At 29.2% G+C, this 19,766-nt stretch overlaps 4 protein-coding genes across 4 annotated transcripts; 3 read left to right on the top strand and 1 right to left on the bottom strand.

The window, feature by feature from the left end:
* The first annotated feature begins 1,384 nt into the window (after positions 1-1,384).
* LOC119609768 (transcription factor grauzone-like) lies at positions 1,385-3,459 on the top strand. Its single transcript, XM_037964677.1, has one exon. The coding sequence runs from the start codon at positions 1,536-1,538 to the stop codon at positions 3,396-3,398; it is 1,863 nt and encodes a 620-aa protein (XP_037820605.1). The 5' UTR covers positions 1,385-1,535; the 3' UTR covers positions 3,399-3,459.
* LOC119609769 (coiled-coil domain-containing protein 34-like) lies at positions 3,277-4,906 on the top strand. Its single transcript, XM_037964678.1, has 4 exons — positions 3,277-3,475; positions 3,844-3,998; positions 4,051-4,299; positions 4,362-4,906. Exons 2-4 carry the CDS (start codon positions 3,850-3,852, stop codon positions 4,855-4,857), a joined length of 894 nt encoding a protein of 297 aa, XP_037820606.1. The 5' UTR covers positions 3,277-3,475; positions 3,844-3,849; the 3' UTR covers positions 4,858-4,906.
* Positions 4,907-5,083: 177 nt separating this feature from the next.
* LOC119609774 (mediator of RNA polymerase II transcription subunit 8) lies at positions 5,084-6,117 on the bottom strand. The gene is made up of 2 exons (XM_037964683.1): positions 5,845-6,117; positions 5,084-5,777 (listed from the first exon to the last, which is right to left on the bottom strand). The coding sequence occupies exons 1-2, from the start codon at positions 6,007-6,009 to the stop codon at positions 5,178-5,180; spliced, it is 765 nt and encodes a 254-aa protein (XP_037820611.1). The 5' UTR covers positions 6,010-6,117; the 3' UTR covers positions 5,084-5,177.
* A 572-nt stretch (positions 6,118-6,689) lies between these two features.
* LOC119609772 (probable cytochrome P450 318a1) lies at positions 6,690-19,440 on the top strand. Its single transcript, XM_037964682.1, has 8 exons — positions 6,690-7,132; positions 7,387-7,578; positions 9,627-9,824; positions 10,027-10,096; positions 10,296-10,428; positions 14,078-14,428; positions 15,474-16,386; positions 19,125-19,440. The coding sequence occupies exons 1-8, from the start codon at positions 6,976-6,978 to the stop codon at positions 19,289-19,291; spliced, it is 2,181 nt and encodes a 726-aa protein (XP_037820610.1). The 5' UTR covers positions 6,690-6,975; the 3' UTR covers positions 19,292-19,440.
* Positions 19,441-19,766: the final 326 nt, after the last annotated feature.

Raw genomic sequence — 19,766 nt, 5'->3', positions numbered from 1 at the left:
CGTCCGATAGCACTTATATATCATTTTATATATACGGCTATAGTAACATTTTTTGTAAAAAAAAAGTTTGTTGTTGTAGTACACACCCTAGAACGATGAAATCCGGAAAAAATGTATGCCATCCGATTTCTACACTTCCAACTTAAAGTTCTATATAGGATTTTATCGTGCACAAGATCGTCCGATAGCACTTATATATCATTTTGTATATACGGCCATAATAACATTTTTTGTAAAAAAAAGTTTGTTGTTGTAGTACACACCCTAGAACGATGAAATCCGGAAAAAAATGTATGCCATCCGATTTCTACACTTCCAACTTAAAGTTCTATATAGGTTTTTATCGTGCACAAGATCGTCCGATAGCACTTATATATCATTTTATATATACGGCTATAGTAACATTTTTTGTAAAAAAAAAGTTTGTTGTTGTAGTACACACCCTAGAACGATGAAATCCGGAAAAAAATGTATGCCATCCGATTTCTACACTTCCAACTTAAAGTTCTATATAGGTTTTTATCGTGCACAAGATCGTCCGATAGCAGTTATATATCATTTTATATATACGGCTATAGTAACATTTTTTTAAAAAAAAAAGTTTGTTGTTATAGTACACACCCTAGAACGATGAAATCCGGAAAAAAATGTATGCCATCCGATTTCTACACTTCCAACTTAAAGTTCTATATAGGTTTTTATCGTGCACAAGATCGTCCGATAGCACTTATATATCATTTTATATATACGGCTATAGTAACATTTTTTGTAAAAAAAAAGTTTGTTGTTGTAGTACACACCCTAGAACGATGAAATCCGGAAAAAAATGTATGCCATCCGATTTCTACACTTCCAACTTAAAGTTCTATATAGGTTTTTATCGTGCACATGATCGTCCGATAGCAGTTATATATCATTTTGTATATATGACCATAGTAACATTTTTTGAATGTTTTTTATTAAAAGGCATTCTGTAACGATATAATCCCAAATATATTTATATTTTATCAGATTTGTTCCTTTTCACATTTATACACATATTTTAATTGATCAAAAATATTTTTTTTAATGTAAATCATGAAAATCAATTTTTTGGAATTTTTTCCACGTGCATAAACACATATTGAAAATATAAATAATGAAAACGAGTTTTTGCGTCTTTTCCACGTGCAGAAACACATATTTGTAAACAAAAATAACTCACCACACCAAAAAAAATGTTTATTTTGATAAAACAGCTGTTACGGTTTGTTTTATTTTTCGTCGGGTTGTTTTCTTTATGTGCGTGTCGACTTCGACTTTTTTCGACAAAAAGTCGATTGTTCGAAAGTCGATTTATAGAAGCCTAGTATGTATATAGTTTCCCAGAATTCATTTAAATTTTTATGAAATCAATTTACCCTTTAAAAAAAACACGAAATAGAGCATCTGGCAATCCTATAAATTTTCATTCATTTGTTTACAATCCTTGTTTTTGTTGCGCCTAGTTAATTATTAAAAAATACGAAAAATTAACTAAAAAACTATTACCAATAATGGATAATTGTATAGTTTGCTGTAAATCAAATGAAGATATATTTTCACGTATTACAACCGTATCCAGTGAATGGAAAGAATGGAATATACAGCGTATTATAGAGAAACATTTGTGGTGGTGGTATTTGAGACCAGCCTCTAGTAATGCAGCTGAACAGTGGATATGCCGTCAATGTTGGCAGGAATTATCAACATTTCATAACTTTTACAATAAAGTTGAGAAAGAACAAAGACTGTACGATAAATTCTTAATATCACACATAAAAACAGATAGCGACAATGTTTCTTCGTCTGTTGATATAAAAGTGGAGGATCAGAATTTTGAGAATGAAGCATCAATACTCACAGAAAACCTAATGCATTTAGAGAAACCAAAAAGGGGAAGAAAAAAGAAGACACTCGATAAAACAGAAAGCATACAAATAGAGGAATTACCCATTGTAAAGGTTAAGAGCGAAAATGACTTGAATGATACCTCTGATGAGACGCCTGCAGCCGCGGAGGTAGATGTAAATGTTTTAATAGCCGATGAAGTGGCTTCGATAGATTGGGAGCATTGTTTTATAAATGACAGTGCAGCAGATAATACAGATGAAGAGGAACATGAACTCAAGGAATCAGAAGATGATGATGATAAGCTTAATATATTACTAAAGAAAAGAGCTTCACGCAAAAGCCCAACAAAAACTAACGCTGTTACTAAATTTAGAAAAAAGTATACAAAATCTAACAAGGAAAAGAAAGTTAAAGTAGTAAAGATTAGCAATTCAAATGTCTCGGAAGCTATGAAAAAAAATGATGAATTTCTGGCAGACAATAATTTTGTATTGTCTTGTAGTATTTGCAGTGCCTCCCTGGGTACATTTTACAAGCTTAAGAATCACTTTCGCAAGGAGCATGACATTTTGGGTTATGCCATGTGTTGTAATAAGAAATTCTATAAGCGGGGCGTCTTAGTTGATCATATAAATGTCCATAAAGATCCCAATTATTTTAAATGCCTGCAATGTGATAAAGCGCTATCAACTCGTCGCAGTTATGAAAAACACATGGAAACTCATCAGTTGTATGAAAGTCATCAAAATTTGTTTACTTGCGATAAATGCGACAAGTCTTTCTTGAAAAAGGCCGTTTTTGATCGTCACGTTTTAACACATGTTCCTGAGGAGGAGAGAAATTTCCAGTGCAGCATGTGTGATAAGAAATTTGCCTCGGAATATCTGCGTAAACAGCATGCCTCCTTAACACACTCCAAAAAATACGCCAAAATATGTGATATGTGTGGCAAATTGCTACGGGATAGTTTCTCGTTTATACGCCACATGGCAGAGCATAATGGAGAGACACCAGCTAAAGTTAAATGTCATATTTGTGGAGCAGAGTTGACAAACAAATATCGTCTAAATCGTCACAAGAAAATGATGCATACCGAAGAAAATCAACAGGAACAAATATGTCCTTATTGTTCAAAAATATCACCCAACTTGAATGCCCATAAACATCATGTTAAATACGCACATACTTTAGAACGAAAACATGCCTGTCATATGTGCGATAAGAAATTCCGCCGTCCCTTAGAATTAAAAGAACACTTAAGTACACATACCGGAGAGCCATTATATACTTGCCCCCACTGTCCGCGTACATTTATATCCAGTGCAAATATGCATAAACACCGTAAGCTAACTCATCGAAAGGAATGGGAAGAGGGAAAAATGAAAAGGGAAGCAAAAGCATTAGCAGGCAAACAGTTTCTTAAATCTGTTATAGCATCTCAAAGTGAAACGCCATATACGGAAATTTCGATAATGGAGCCGGGTGGCAACGAAACGGTACCAAATTTAACAGTGTTGAATTTTTGAGAATAAATTTAAACTTTATTCAATAGATAGATCGTGGAGGATGATGGATGAATTGAAACTACATACATATATGACATGTAAGCAAACATGTTAAATATTTCAAAGATTAAAGCAATTATTTTTTGTTTTCAATAAAACATTTTCTTAGGTGGGACATATTCAAAACGTCAGCTTATTTTCTTTAAAATTAAGATCTAAAGAAACAAATACATATAACCACATTTAACAAAAGGAGATTATTGTTAACTATTGAAACAGTGAAGCATTAACCACTTTTTTAACTTTATGGATAGTGCATATTTTCATTAAATTATTGTTTTACAGTAAAACTTGTCATATTGCTTAACTTTCAAATAGAATTGACTATTACATTTCTTAATTCATAAAAAAATTATTTTAAAAACTTTCTCCTCCATAAAACGACATATTTTATATAATTTTGCAGACTACAATGGCTTGGTATACTTCAAAAATTGGCGATCAGGAAAGTGGCGTTGAGATGCCTCACTCAGCCCGCAGCTTAGCCTCATCTATCAATGACGGTAGTACTCATTTTAATCTAAGTTCGCGTAGTTATGACACATCTAATAGCAGTGTAAGGTAAAGTACGGCAATAGTTCATCATTCATAAATAATTAAATATCATCTTTAGATATGTAAATGCTGCTGCATTTATAGAAAATAATGCCCCACAAAAAACAGATAATTCGAGTGCAGATAATACAAAATATTCAACAATGTCTGAAACCCATAGTGATATTGTTCCACCATTGGATATAAAGTCTGAAGAGAATTATCCCACAACAAGAGACTATACTTTTTCGTATCGTAAACATTGTGAAGTCGCTAAGATGGACTTAAAGCCGGATTTAGCTTATGAGACCTGGCTATCGGCTAAAAGGTATTGGTATATTATATGCACACATACAACTTTTTACATTTATATTGCATTTCTATTTAAAGAAAACTACTTTCTGACAAGGCTTTAAAACGTAAAGAGGCGGAAGAATTAAAACAAAAAGAAATTGAAGAACGTAAACGTCTAGCACAAGAAAAATATGAAAAATGGTTAGAGAAAAAGTCGCAGTGTTCTATAAATCAAGAATCCACTACCAGTACTTGTGTTAAACCGGTTACGAGTTTAGAAAATCGACCACGCCCTCAGGTTACAACCGAAGAGGCTCGAATGCGCTTAGCTGAATGGGAAAGAGCAAAACGTTTGGAAGAGGAACGTCGTCGTATGCTGAAAAGGCAAGAAGAGCAACGACGTCGCCAATTAGAGGAGCAACGACGTCAAATGGCAGCCGAAGCTTGGGAAAATTGGATAGCAAATGTTGATAAGAAACCAAAACCTGTACCATTGAATCGTGGCATATTCACTTTGCGCGGTACTGTATCAGATATATTTGTCAATCCCAATGAATGGAAACCGGTAATACCAATAGATCATGAAAATTAAATATGTATTATATATAACTCATAATATAATATTTATCAATAAATTCGCTTTTTATAGAATATTTTTCATTTGTCTTTTTTATAGAAAATTCTCTAATTTTTTTTTTTTGAAAATTTTCGAAAATAGTTATAAATTTCAAAAATAATTTTGAAAATTTCAATTTGTATTTCTTTTTTAGAAAAAAAACTCGTTTTTATAGAAAGTGTTCCAAAACATTAAATAAATATTTAGATTTTTGTAAAATTATTTATTAGTAATAAATTATTACAGCTATTTTATCAAATTTCTAAAACTAACAAACCTTTAACCAAACAACGTCCTTATCTTTGAAATGGATGCACTTGCATAGCCGACTTTATATTGGTCTTAATAGCCGAAGGAGCTTTGCCCAGTTGATTGACACCACCAGGACTGACCGAACTCATAGGCGCTGGTGGCCGTATGGCGGGAGGTACCATCATACTGCCAGGACCACCACCGGGTATTGACATGGGCATAGTCAATTTTAAGCCTTTACCCATACCAACTGCTGCCACCAGTGCATGAGTATCAGCCATACTACTCGTCTGCTGTATGCCAGCTCTCGATGAAGAGTCGATTTCCCAGTCTTCACGTTGTTTGCTAACTATTTCCAAGACATGAGACACAACTTTATTGTATTGAGCCACCTGTTTGCTGGCCGCTTCATTTGTCAGACTATTGGCTTTTTGTTCGTTTTGTAGCATTTTCTGTTCTGCCAGCGGAGCAGGTTTGGTACGCAAATAGTCTGGTACATTGTCATGTGAGAAAACTGGAACTCTTCCCTGAGTCAGATTCACTAAAATTTCATCTCTATCGGGTGATAGTATCAGTGGCAGAACAGTACGATTTCTTAGGGGAGGGCATATTTCTTTCGATAAGATTTTCGATAGACCGGTAAGCTGCATAAGATATTTTTAAAGATTTTTATAAAAAAAAATTATAAATTTAATTACAGTTTCCACTTACATGACTGGAGATTAAGGCAAAATTATCGAGAAATTGTGGCCAACTGATGGTTTCGTATTCCGTTTCCAATTTGTGTATCATGGCTCCAATGGACATTTTTAAATCATTTAAACGATTTAATACGGCATCCAGAGTGGCATCTAATTGTTTTTCTTCACGCGACATTTTCTTAATTAATTATTTTTTTATTTTTAAATTGTTTGATAAACAAGAACACAAATAATATTTTCTAGAGCAACAAAAACAAATTTCATGAAAAGTCAGTTTATAGAGTTGCCGGAGTATTTGAGTCTGTATAAAACGTGTTCTTACTGGCAACCTTTGTTATATTATTAAAACAGAGTTGTGTAACTTTATTAGTGTTGCCAACTAATATGTAATTACCAAATTGTTTATGCCGCCACTAAAGGTTAAAGCCTTTGCTAGCATTTTAAGTTTGAAACGGTTAAAATTTATAAATTTAACGAAAATAACAAAACAAATTTTTCTTGAAAAAGAAAATTTGAGAAAAATGTTCTCTAAATAAGAGAATTTTCTCGTAAATTTTCTATGAAGAAGAGAATTTTCTATAAAAAAAAATTTTTTCCAAAAATTTCTTATAAAAAAATTTTTCTTAAAATTTCTATATAATGAAAAATTTTGTAAAATTTTCTTTCAAAAAAATTTTTCTTTAATTTTTTTTAGAATTTTTTTTTAAAATATTAAAATTTTTTTTTTTCGTAAACTTTTACAAAATTTAAAGTATTCTAATTTATTGTACTAAGCAATCTACATATTCATCTTTAAATTGTCATATAAAAAGATTTTTAAATCAAATAATGCCATCAGTTGTTATTCAAATTTCGCAGTATTCACACCTACAAAGTGCGTTAAAAACGAATTTTTATTAAATTTTATTAATTTAATAAAAATATTTTTTTCCAACGAAAATATGTAATAATTGCAAAAACGTGTCAGTATAACTAAATGTTATATTAAAAAGCAAAAAAATAAAATAAATTACAATTCCAAATATATTCGAACAATAAAAACGATTACTAATATCCCAGTAAAGACAACAGCAGCAGCAACAAGTACAAGTAGCAAACTACAAGCAACATAAAGAACAACAACAGCAGCAATATTAAAATTATGAATAGTTTATTATTTTATACAATTTCTGTAATTTGTCTAATAATTTATAAACAACGTAAATGTTGGTACTTTATATGGCAACTAAATGGCTGGCGTGGCCTACTGCAACAACCCATATTATGGCTGTTGTTAATTATTTATCTGGAACCAAAAAGTTAAGTTTTAGAAACTTTCCCACTTGCCAAGTCATTATGACTTGATAAGTCATTCATAATTCAATTTACTCATATAACTCTGCTCAGCAATCTTAAGTTATCTTTAAATCCTCCTAGTCAACATCAGCCTCATCCCCATCATCCTGATTATGATCTTTATCTACCATACAGTGTTAGTCAATTAAATTTTGAAAAACTTTTTTATTTGTTTTTTCTTTTCATCTTTCCTGGTTACTACCATCCGACGACACAGGTATTATGAGCAGCATTCAACGTTGTCATAAATATTTTCAATTCCCTTTGGCCATTATTGTGTTTAACCGAATTTTGTTGTATGTTGATGATCCAGAGACTATGGAAAGTATCCTCACTGCACCAGAGTGTTTAAATAAGACATTTTTGCAAAATGGTTTCTATGCCAACAAGGGTTTATTACATGCCAAAGGTTAGTATTTCATGAATATTATACATGAATATGTATTTGTATATGTATGGGCTAGGACAGTATCAGTATCCTTAAATGTATGTTATATATGATATAGGGTTTTGCAGCAGAAGAAGTTATATTGACTATTTTGAACGTGTCACAATACAATTCTATAAAAAATAGAACTTTGTCCAAAAATTCTATAAAAAGAGAATTTTCTCGGAAATTTTGTATATAAAGAATTTTTTTCGAAAATGTTCAATAAAAAAAGAATTTTCTCGAAAATGTTCTATAAACAAAGAATTTTCTTGAAAATGTTCTATAAAAAGAGAATTTTCTCCAAAAACTTTCTATAAAAAGAGAATTTTCTCCAAAAACTTTCTATAAAAAGAGAATTTTCTCCAAAAACTTTCTATAAAAAGAGAATTTTCTTGAAAATGTTCTATAAAAAGAGAATTTTCTCGAAAATGTTCTATAAAAAGAGAATTTTCTCGAAAATGTTCTATAAAAAGAGAATTTTCTCGAAAATGTTCTATAAAAAGAGAATTTTCTCGAAAATGTTCTATAAAAAGAGAATTTTCTCGAAAATTTTCTATAAAAAGAGAATTTTCTCGAAAATTTTCTATAAAAAGAGAATTTTCTCGAAAATGTTCTATAAAAAGAGAATTTTCTCGAAAATGTTCTATAAAAAGAGAATTTTCTCGAAAATGTTCTATAAAAAGAGAATTTTCTCGAAAATGTTCTATAAAAAGAGAATTTTCTCGAAAATTTTCTATAAAAAGAGAATTTTCTCGAAAATTTTCAATAAAAAGAGAATTTTCTCGAAAATGTTCTATAAAAAGAGAATTTTCTTGAAAATGTTCTATAAAAAGAGAATTTTCTTGAAAATGTTCTATAAAAAGAGAATTTTCTCGAAAATTTTCAATAAGAAGAGAATTTTCTCGAAAATGTTCTATAAAAAGAGAATTTTCTCGAAAATGTTCTATAAAAAGAGAATTTTCTCGAAAATTTTCTATAAAAAGAGAATTTTCTCGAAAATGTTCTATAAAAAGAGAATTTTCTCGAAACTGTTTTATAAAAAGAGAATTTTCTCGAAACTGTTCTATAAAAAGAGAATTTTCTCGAAACTGTTCTATAAAAAGAGAATTTTCTCGAAACTGTTCTATAAAAAGAGAATTTTCTCGAAACTGTTCTATAAAAAGAGAATTTTCTCGAAACTGTTCTATAAAAAGAGAATTTTCTCGAAAATGTTCTATAAAAAGAGAATTTTTTCGAAAATTTTCTATAAAAAGAGAATTTTATTGAAAATTTTCTACAAAAAGAGAATTGTCCAAAAAAAGAATTTTCTTAAAAATTGAATTATGTCGAAAAATATTATGGGCTGGTCTCTGGACTAAACCATACTTTTTTCTATGAACTATACCATATTCTAGTCTATTGGTCAGGCCATAGTCTAGTCTATGGATAAGACTATAGTCAAGTCTACGGATAAGACTATAGTCTAGTCTATGGATAAGACCATAATTTGGTCTATGTATAAGACCATAATCTAGTCTATGGACTAGACCATAATCTTGTCTATGGTCTAATCTAGTCTATGGACTAGACCATAATCTAGTCTATGGACTAGACCAGACCAGAGTCTAGCCTATGGACCAGACCATAGTCTAGTCTATAGACCAGAACATACATAGTGTAGTTTATGGATCCGACACTAGTATTGTCTATAGATAAAACTATAGTCTCATTCTAATGGACCAGACTATATTTCTAGTCTATGAATTGGAGTATAGTCTAGCCTTAAGTCTATTCTATATAAAAATAAAAATCTTAAACGTAATACTGTTTGGAAAACCCAACTCACTTACACATACATACTGTATCCAGTTTCTCTAAAAACTATTACAATAAACAACTTCATAATCTGTATGTATAACTTCTGTTGCTGTGTTAAAAACTCATATCCTTAAAATCCTAATGCTTTGTTATTTATAAAATTCTTTATAAATCATCATCATGTCCATGTGGGAAAAACTACTAACTCGGAATAAAATATCAACAAAAAGATGAACAATGGAAAATACGCCGCAAACAACTAAATCCAGCTTTTAGTCATAATACTCTTGTTAGTTTCTTTGAAATTTTTAATCGTGTTTCTAATGAGTTGAAAGTAAAAATCTCTAAGGATTTGCTGGATTGCAAAGAAGTTAAATTTAAAAGTTTTGAAGATCTAATAACACGTGCTGTATTGGAGGTATCATGTTGTAAGTATATTTTGTTTGTTATGACAAAATTATATGTATATAAGAATTTGTTTTGATTTAAATTTTTCTCTTTAATATTAAGTAATTATTATTTTTTGTAGTTGTCAAGAAACCACTTGTTAAATTTTAATTAAAATTTTCATTATCTGTACAAAAAAAGGGGGTGGTTGCAAACAATAATTGTTTATTTTCTCTTTTTCAGTAACAACAATGGGGTTTGAAACGAATTTCCTACAAAATGATGAAAAGTTCATCGCTCAGTCTTATAGATAGTAAGTATGAAGTTTTGTTCAGTCAGATATTTTTTTATTTTTAATAAACTAATGTTTATAATTTTTTTTTTTTTGCCAACCAACCAATGGACATTCATGGCATTTCAACAACTTGAACTCGTTTATTTTCATTTTTATAATAAACATGCTGCATGTTCATCTTTAACATCTTGGTATTCTTGGTGTTTCCATGATGCAGTTTAATGGAACTAACTGCTTTGAGAATACTGAAGCCATGGTATCAAATTGACTTCATCTTTCGTTTGTTGGACAATGAAAACTATGAAAAATCGAAAAGAGCCAACAAGTTGGTAAAAGAGTTTGTGGCAAATGTAAGTTTTCATTTTATTTTTAATAAATTTTTGCATTTCATGTAGTATTACAGATAACAGTCTATGGACTAGAATGTGGTCTATAGTCTAGTCTATAGTCTAGTCTATAGTCTAGTCTATAGTCTAGTCTATAGTCTAGTCTATAGTCTAGTCTATAGTCTAGTCTATAGTCTAGTCTATAGTCTAGTCTATAGTCTAGTCTATAGTCTAGTCTATAGTCTAGTCTATAGTCTAGTCTATAGTCTAGTCTATAGTCTAGTCTATAGTCTAGTCTATAGTCTAGTCTATAGTCTAGTCTATAGTCTAGTCTATAGTCTAGTCTATAGTCTAGTCTATAGTCTAGTCTATAGTCTAGTCTATAGTCTAGTCAGTCTATAGTCTAGTCTATAGTCTAGTTTATAGTCTAGTCTATAGTCTAGTCTATAGTCTAGTCTATAGTCTAGTCTATAGTCTAGTCTATAGTCTAGTCTATAGTCTAGTCTATAGTCTAGTCTATAGTCTAGTCTATAGTCTAGTCTATAGTCTAGTCTATAGTCTAGTCTATAGTCTAGTCTATAGTCTAGTCTATAGTCTAGTCTATAGTCTAGTCTATAGTCTAGTCTATAGTCTAGTCTATAGTCTAGTCTAGTCTATAGTCTAGTCTAGTCTATAGTCTAGTCTAGTCATAGTCTAGTCTAGTCTATAGTCTAGTCTATAGTCTAGTCTATAGTCTAGTCTATAGTCTAGTCTATAGTCTAGTCTATAGTCTAGTCTATAGTCTAGTCTAGTCTAGTCTATAGTCTAGTCTATAGTCTAGTCTATAGTCTAGTCTATAGTCTAGTCTATAGTCTAGTCTATAGTCTAGTCTATAGTCTAGTCTATAGTCTAGTCTATAGTCTAGTCTATAGTCTAGTCTATAGTCTAGTCTATAGTCTAGTCTATAGTCTAGTCTATAGTCTAGTCTATAGTCTAGTCTATAGTCTAGTCTATAGTCTATAGTCTAGTCTATAGTCTAGTCTATAGTCTAGTCTATAGTCTAGTCTATAGTCTAGTCTATAGTCTAGTCTATAGTCTAGTCTATAGTCTAGTCTATAGTCTAGTCTATAGTCTAGTCTATAGTCTAGTCTATAGTCTAGTCTATAGTCTAGTCTATAGTCTAGTCTATAGTCTAGTCTATAGTCTAGTCTATAGTCTAGTCTATAGTCTAGTCTATAGTCTAGTCTATAGTCTAGTCTATAGTCTAGTCTATAGTCTAGTCTATAGTCTAGTCTATAGTCTAGTCTATAGTCTAGTCTATAGTCTAGTCTATAGTCTAGTCTATAGTCTAGTCTATAGTCTAGTCTATAGTCTAGTCTATAGTCTAGTCTATAGTCTAGTCTATAGTCTAGTCTATAGTCTAGTCTATAGTCTAGTCTATAGTCTAGTCTATAGTCTAGTCTATAGTCTAGTCTATAGTCTAGTCTATAGTCTAGTCTATAGTCTAGTCTATAGTCTAGTCTATAGTCTAGTCTATAGTCTAGTCTATAGTCTAGTCTATAGTCTAGTCTATAGTCTAGTCTATAGTCTAGTCTATAGTCTAGTCTATAGTCTAGTCTATAGTCTAGTCTATAGTCTAGTCTATAGTCTAGTCTATAGTCTAGTCTATAGTCTAGTCTATAGTCTAGTCTATAGTCTAGTCTATAGTCTAGTCTATAGTCTAGTCTATAGTCTAGTCTATAGTCTAGTCTATAGTCTAGTCTATAGTCTAGTCTATAGTCTAGTCTATAGTCTAGTCTATAGTCTAGTCTATAGTCTAGTCTATAGTCTAGTCTATAGTCTAGTCTATAGTCTAGTCTATAGTCTAGTCTATAGTCTAGTCTATAGTCTAGTCTATAGTCTAGTCTATAGTCTAGTCTATAGTCTAGTCTATAGTCTAGTCTATAGTCTAGTCTATAGTCTAGTCTATAGTCTATATCTAGTCTATAGTCTAGTCTATAGTCTAGTCTATAGTCTAGTCTATAGTCTAGTCTATAGTCTAGTCTATAGTCTAGTCTATAGTCTAGTCTATAGTCTAGTCTATAGTCTAGTCTATAGTCTAGTCTATAGTCTAGTCTATAGTCTAGTCTATAGTCTAGTCTATAGTCTAGTCTATAGTCTAGTCTATAGTCTAGTCTATAGTCTAGTCTATAGTCTAGTCTATAGTCTAGTCTATAGTCTAGTCTATAGTCTAGTCTATAGTCTAGTCTATAGTCTAGTCTATAGTCTAGTCTATAGTCTAGTCTATAGTCTAGTCTATAGTCTAGTCTATAGTCTAGTCTATAGTCTAGTCTATAGTCTAGTCTATAGTCTAGTCTATAGTCTAGTCTATAGTCTAGTCTATAGTCTAGTCTATAGTCTAGTCTATAGTCTAGTCTATAGTCTAGTCTATAGTCTAGTCTATAGTCTAGTCTATAGTCTAGTCTATAGTCTAGTCTATAGTCTAGTCTATAGTCTAGTCTATAGTCTAGTCTATAGTCTAGTCTATAGTCCTAGTCTAGTCTAGTCTAGTCTATAGTCTAGGTCTATAGTCTAGTCTATAGTCTAGTCTATAGTCTAGTCTATAGTCTAGTCTATAGTCTAGTCTATAGTCTAGTCTATAGTCTAGTCTATAGTCTAGTCTATAGTCTAGTCTATAGTCTAGTCTATAGTCTAGTCTATAGTCTAGTCTATAGTCTAGTCTATAGTCTAGTCTATAGTCTAGTCTATAGTCTAGTCTATAGTCTAGTCTATAGTCTAGTCTATAGTCTAGTCTATAGTCTAGTCTATAGTCTAGTCTATAGTCTAGTCTATAGTCTAGTCTATAGTCTAGTCTATAGTCTAGTCTATAGTAGTCTATAGTCTAGTCTATAGTCTAGTCTATAGTCTAGTCTATAGTCTAGTCTATAGTCTAGTCTATAGTCTAGTCTATAGTCTAGTCTATAGTCTAGTCTATAGTCTAGTCTATAGTCTCGTCTATAGTCTAGTCTATAGTCTAGTCTATAGTCTAGTCTATAGTCTAGTCTATAGTCTAGTCTAGTCTGTCTATAGTCTAGTCTATAGTCTAGTCTATAGTCTAGTCTATAGTCTAGTCTATAGTCTAGTCTATAGTCTAGTCTATAGTCTAGTCTATAGTCTAGTCTATAGTCTAGTCTATAGTCTAGTCTATAGTCTAGTCTATAGTCTAGTCTATAGTCTAGTCTATAGTCTAGTCTATAGTCTAGTCTATAGTCTAGTCTATAGTCTAGTCTATAGTCTAGTCTATAGTCTAGTCTATAGTCTAGTCTATAGTCTAGTCTATAGTCTAGTCTATAGTCTAGTCTATAGTCTAGTCTATAGTCTAGTCTATAGTCTAGTCTATAGTCTAGTCTATAGTCTAGTCTATAGTCTAGTCTATAGTCTAGTCTATAGTCTAGTCTATAGTCTAGTCTATAGTCTAGTCTATAGTCTAGTCTATAGTCTAGTCTATAGTCTGTCTATAGTCTAGTCTATAGTCTATAGTCATAGTTAAATTTCTCTGACTGTAAAAGCTCAAAACACCTGATATAAACCAGAAAAGAAAATCTCATATACACAGATTTTAATGTTTCATGGTCTTGTCGGTTTTTCCTCTTTCTTCTGCCAATTTAAAACTACAAAATTAAAAAAAAAAAACATGATACAAAAAATTTATTAGATAGTGCAACAAAAACATATTGAATGGCAACACAGACTTGAACTACACCGCCAGAAGGCAGACATCAAAAATACAACAAGTAATGTTGCAACTGCAACTAATACACGACAAGCAACTGAAGAAAATGTAGAAAATCATAATTTTACTGGCAAAAGAACGGCCGCAGCTGTCAATGATGCGTTAAAAAATAATATGGAAGAATTTTCATCTTTGCCGGAGTCAGATGCAAATGTTTTTATGCAAGAGCAACAAAAACATCGTATTTTTATTGATCAAATATTTTATTTGGCCCAGACTGGTAAATTGGCATTGGAAGATATTATGAATGAATCACAATCGATGGTTGTTGTGGTAAGTATCTTTTAGATTTGATTGTTATTTTATTACTCATATGATGTATTTGAAAGTTTGTATGAAAAGAAGTTGTAAAATGTTTTGAAGTTGAACTTAAAGTAAATTTTTCTGAATAAAATTTTTGAATTTATTTTAATTTAAAAAAAAAATCTATAAGAGAAATTTTCGAATATTTTCTATAAGAATAGAAATTTTTGAATATTTTCTATTAGAAGAGAAATGTTCGAAATTTTCTATAAAAAGATAAATACACATTCGAACATTTTCTATAATAAGTGAAATCTTCGAAAAATTTCTATAAGAATAGAAAATTTTCGAAATATCTTTATAAGAAGAGAAAATCTTCGAAAATTTTCTATAAGAAGAAAAAATCTTCGAAAATTTTCTATAAGAAGAGAAAATGTTCGAAAGTTTTCAATAAGAAGAATTTTCGAAAAATTTCAATGAGATGAGAAAATCTTCAAGGACTTTCTATAAGAAGAGAATTTTTTGAACAATATCTATAAAAGAAATTTTCGAAAAATTTCTATAAGAGAAGATGTTCGAAAATTCTCTCTAGAAGAGAAAATCTTCAAAAATTTCTATAAGAAGAAAATTTATCGAAAATTTTCTAGAAAAAGATAAATTTTCGAAAATATTCTATAAGAAGAGAAATTTTCGATTATATTCTATAGGAAAAGTAATTTTTGAAAATATTTTATAACAGAAAAGGAGAATTTTTCAAAAATTTTCTTTAAAAATATAATTTAGTCAAAATTTTATATAAGAAGACACATTTTTCAAAAATTTTCTATAAAAAGTGAAAAAGAATTTTTAACCCTTTAAACACATTTCGTAATTTTTGCCATGAAACCATTTCAACATTTCTGTGAAGATTTTTAATTTGTTTTTATTTCTGTTCTCATTTCATTTATCATTAATATTGACCTCTTTTACAATCATATTAACTTTCACTTTATGCTTTTTGTAAATTACATATTTGTATATCTGCTCTTCATTTTTTAAAATACGTTTTACTCTTTATGCCCTAAAAAAATCGTAGTCCTTTGAAACCGTATCGAGTTGCATTATTAACGCATTACTATGTTTGGCAATTAACCACGAATGTCAAATGAAATTACGTTACGAAATCCAACAAGTGTTGTTGTTGTCAAAGAATAAAACCAATAATAAAACGAAAATGACAACAGCAGCAGCAGCAACAACATCAATAAAACATATTAATGATACAAATGCAACAACCACAAATACAAAAACAAACTACCATGAAACATGTGCAAATACGATTGACGGAGATTTGGATTTCAATACGACAGATTGTGAAGGTGATGTGAATAATGATGATATACGAAGTAGTAATTTTGCTACTAGTAGTAGTGGTAGCAATACTAGAAGTAGCAATAGTGGTAATGGCAGTAGTGGTTATAATGATTCTCTTGATAGCGATGATGATGAGAATGAGATGTTGAATGATTGTGATGTGAAAGTAACCATAGAACATTTACTGAATATGCCATACCTTGACATGATTATAAATGAGTCGTTACGTTTATTGACAACGGTTCCCATGAATTTACGTAATGCCAGTGCAGATTTTCAATTGAATGTAATACAACGTGACAAATGTACTTGTGCATTGAGCAACAACAAAAATACTTCTACTAGCTGCAGTTGTCGTCATGTAGTTGTACCCAAAGATACTATGATTGCATTGGATATATTTAACATGCAACGTAATGAAAAGTATTGGGGTGCAAATGCTTTGAAATTCTATCCGGAAAATTTTTCAAAAAAACATCAGCCACAACAACAATATCGAAATGAAGAGAAAATTGAAGATGAAAATGAAATGAAATTGCATGAAACTTCTATATCATCGTCAGCAGGAGTAGTGGCAACATCGAGACATTCATATGCATTTGTACCATTTTCAAAAGGATTACGCACTTGTATAGGTGAGTAATTACATACATATGTATGTATATTAATACTAGGGAGGGGTTTTTTGTATAAAAATTTCAATTTTGAAAAACTGTTTTTGAGAATTTGCTATAAAAGGAGAACTTTCTCTTGTAATTTTTATGAAATAAGAATTTTCCCTAAAATTTTCTATCAAATGAGAATTTTCTCGAAAAGTTTCTGTAAAAAAAGAGAATATTCTCGACAATTTTCATAAAAAGAAGATTTTTTTGAAAATTATCAATTAATAATAGTTTCTCTATTATTTATTGATAATTTTTCACGAAATGAAAAGATATTTTTCTCTAAAATTTCTATAGAAAGAGAATTCCCCTGAAAGTTGTCTATAGAATGAGAATTTCCTCGAATTTATAGCAACAAAAAAAAAATTCCCTCGAAAGTTGTGTCTAGAAAAAGAATTCTCTCTAAATTGTCTATAGAAGCAGAATTTTCTCAAAAATTTTTTATAAAAAGAGAATTCTCTCGAAAATTTTCTATAAAAATAGAATTTTCTCGAAAATTGTCTATAAAAAGAGAATTTTCTCCAAAAATGTTCTATAAAAAGAGAATTTTCTCGAAAATTTTCTATAAAAACAGAATTCTCACGAAAATTTTCTATAAAAAGAGAATTCTCCCGAAAATTTTCTATAAAAAGAGAATTCTCCCGAAAATTTTCTAAAAGAGAGAATTTTCCCGAAAATTTTCTAAAAAAAGAGAATTTTCTCAAAAACTTTCTATAAAAAAAGAGAATTTTCTCAAAAACTCTCTATAAAAAGCTGAATTTTCTCGAAAAACTTCTATAAAAAGGAGAATTTTCTCGAAAATTTTCTATAAGAAAGTGAATTTTCTCGAAAAATCTCTATAAAAAAGTGAATTTTCTCGAAAAATTTCTATAAAAAAGTGAATTTTTTCGAAAAATTTCTATAAAAAAGTGAATTTTCCCGAAAAATTTCTATAAAAAAGTGAATTTTCCCGAAAATTTTCTATAAAAAAGTGAATTTTCCCGAAAATTTTCTATAAAAAAGTGAATTTTCCCGAAAAATTTCTATAAAAAAGTGAATTTTCCCGAAAAATTTCTATAAAAAAGTGAATTTTCCCGAAAAATTTCTATAAAAAAGTGAATTTTCCCGGAAAATTCTCTATAAAAAGTGAATTTTCCCGGAAAATTCTCTATAAAAAGTGAATTTTCCCGAAATATTCTCTATAAAAAGAGAATTTTCTCGAAAATTTTCTATAAAAAGAGAATTTTCTCGAAAATTTTCTATAAAAAGAGAATTTTCTCGAAAATTTTCTATAAAAAGAGAATTTTCTCGAAAATTTTCTATAAAAAGAGAATTTTCTCGAAAATTTTCTATAAAAAGAGAATTTTCTCGAAAATTTTCTATAAAAAGAGAATTTTCTCGAAAATTTTCTATAAAAGAGAATTTTCTCGAAAATTTTCTATAAAAAGAGAATTTTCTCGAAAATTTTCTATAAAAAGAGAATTTTCTCGAAAATTTTCTATAAAAAGAGAATTTTCTCGAAAATTTTCTATAAAAAGAGAATTTTCTCGAAAATTTTCTATAAAAAGAGAATTTTCTCGAAAATTTTCTATAAAAAGAGAATTTTCTCGAAAATTTTCTATAAACGGGGAATTTTCTCGAACATTTTCTTTAATAAATAATTTTCTTTCAAAAATAGAATTTTCTGAAAATTTTCTTTAGGAAACAGAATTTCTCGAAAATGTTCTTAAAAAAAAGAATTTTCTTGAAAATTGTCTATAAAAAAAAAGAATTTTCTTGAAAATTTTCTATAAAAAAGAGAATTTTCTTGAAAATTTTCCACCAAAAATAGAATTTTTTTGAAAATTTTCTACAAAAAAGAAATTTTATAGAAATTTTTCAAGAACATTTTTTATAAAAAAGAGTATTTTCTCAAAAAATTTCTATAAAAAACAGAATTTTCTCGAAATTTTAAAAAAAAACCAACATTTTTTTCAAAAAATGTTTATATAAAAGAGTATTTTTCCTAAAAATTCCTATAAAAAAGAGAATATTCTCGAAAAATGTCTATAAAAATAGAATTTTTTCGAAAATTTTCAATAAAGTGAGAATTTTCTCGAAAATTTTTTATAAGAAGAGAATTTTCTCCAAAATGTTAAAAAGAGAAAAAGATAAATTTTCGGAAAAGAGACATTTTCGAAAATTGTCTCTAAAGAAGGAAATATTTGAAAATTTTCTTTAAGATGAGATATTTTTGCAAAATTTCCCTAAAGAGAACATTAAAAACCATATCCATCCTATTGAAGTCTGCATGATAAAGAAACATATTGACTATAAGTTTATAAGTTTTCGAAATGGCCAAGTTTATGTGCATGGAGTAAGTGTTTTTAAGTATGTATGCATTCTTGTAGAAACTATCCTTTTTAGTAGTAGTTGTTCATTTGCTTTAGTGGCTTTAATTTGAAACTAATATATTCTTTGCTAAGAACAGATTTGTAATTAAAACACAAAAATTCACCTTAGTCATAAAGAAGCTGGTAAAAGCAAATGATGAGCAATCATAATAGTTAAAAGGTATAACTAGAGCTTTTGAAAAATATAAATAGAATCTTTGAAAATTTTTAATCTACTGTTCAGGTCTAGACATTTTTAATATTTTTAAAAATTAATTGTATTTTCTTTTACTATAAAACCCCTAAACATATTTCTTATTCTAGATTGTTTTCTTTTGCTTTTCTTCTCTTTATAAAAAGGTTATCGTTACAGCATCTACTTGTCGAAAATTGTTTTGATAAAATTAATTTCTTCCTTTGAGTTTACAACCAACATAAAGCTGGAGGACTTACAATGTTATGAGGGCGTTTCTTTAAAATTTTCCAATGCCGACAAGATTAATTTTCAAATAAAGCCAGTTGGCTGAACACAATGTATAAGAGGAACAACAACAACAATTAATTTATGTTGTTGTTAAATCTAATTAGTAATAATTGTAAATTAATTAATTAATGGTGGTGGTGCAGTTTGATGTTTATACATAAATTAATTAATGGTTGTTGTATAGTAAAATATATAAAATACTTATTAAATTTTTGTAATTATACATATTTTTTGTCTAATAAAGAAAATTGTAAAGTTTATAAAGAAAATTTAATTGATGAGTTGTAAATTGGATGAAGAGGTTTATAAATTGAAAATATTTTTTGGTTTGAAGTGTATAGTACTTGTTAAATATATGAAAAAGAAAAATATTTATTGAAAAACTTAAATATGTAAAATATAATAAAAACATATTTAATTGAAAGCATATTTGCAATATTGAGTTATTTTATCCATTTTAGAAAAAATTAAATTTATTTAATTTTAATCAAATAAAGCAATATTATTCTTATTCTTAT

Source organism: Lucilia sericata, unplaced genomic scaffold, assembly GCF_015586225.1.
Source record: "Lucilia sericata isolate MDLA Ls3-8-SP2 unplaced genomic scaffold, ASM1558622v1 Contig001058F_arrow, whole genome shotgun sequence".
NCBI classification, from domain to species: Eukaryota; Metazoa; Arthropoda; class Insecta; order Diptera; family Calliphoridae; genus Lucilia; species Lucilia sericata.
The sequence above is the reverse complement of the archived record's forward strand: the minus strand, read 5'-3'. Positions and strand labels throughout refer to the sequence as shown.

What these genes read in the sequence shown, in the direction of transcription:
- LOC119609768 (XM_037964677.1), top strand. Translation starts at nt 1,536, where the DNA reads ATGGATAATTGTATAGTTTGCTGTAAATCAAATGAAGATATATTTTCA.
- LOC119609769 (XM_037964678.1), top strand. Translation starts at nt 3,850, where the DNA reads ATGGCTTGGTATACTTCAAAAATTGGCGATCAGGAAAGTGGCGTTGAG. An exon ending in ACATCTAATAGCAGTGTAAG is followed by an intron (nt 3,999 to 4,050) that starts GTAAAGTACGGC and finishes TATCATCTTTAG; the next exon opens with ATATGTAAATGCTGCTGCAT. An exon ending in ACCTGGCTATCGGCTAAAAG is followed by an intron (nt 4,300 to 4,361) that starts GTATTGGTATAT and finishes TTCTATTTAAAG; the next exon opens with AAAACTACTTTCTGACAAGG.
- LOC119609774 (XM_037964683.1), bottom strand. Translation starts at nt 6,009, where the DNA reads ATGTCGCGTGAAGAAAAACAATTAGATGCCACTCTGGATGCCGTATTA. An exon ending in TTGCCTTAATCTCCAGTCAT is followed by an intron (nt 5,778 to 5,844) that starts GTAAGTGGAAAC and finishes TATCTTATGCAG; the next exon opens with CTTACCGGTCTATCGAAAAT.
- LOC119609772 (XM_037964682.1), top strand. Translation starts at nt 6,976, where the DNA reads ATGAATAGTTTATTATTTTATACAATTTCTGTAATTTGTCTAATAATT. An exon ending in TATTTATCTGGAACCAAAAA is followed by an intron (nt 7,133 to 7,386) that starts GTTAAGTTTTAG and finishes CCGACGACACAG; the next exon opens with GTATTATGAGCAGCATTCAA. An exon ending in GGGTTTATTACATGCCAAAG is followed by an intron (nt 7,579 to 9,626) that starts GTTAGTATTTCA and finishes ATCAACAAAAAG; the next exon opens with ATGAACAATGGAAAATACGC.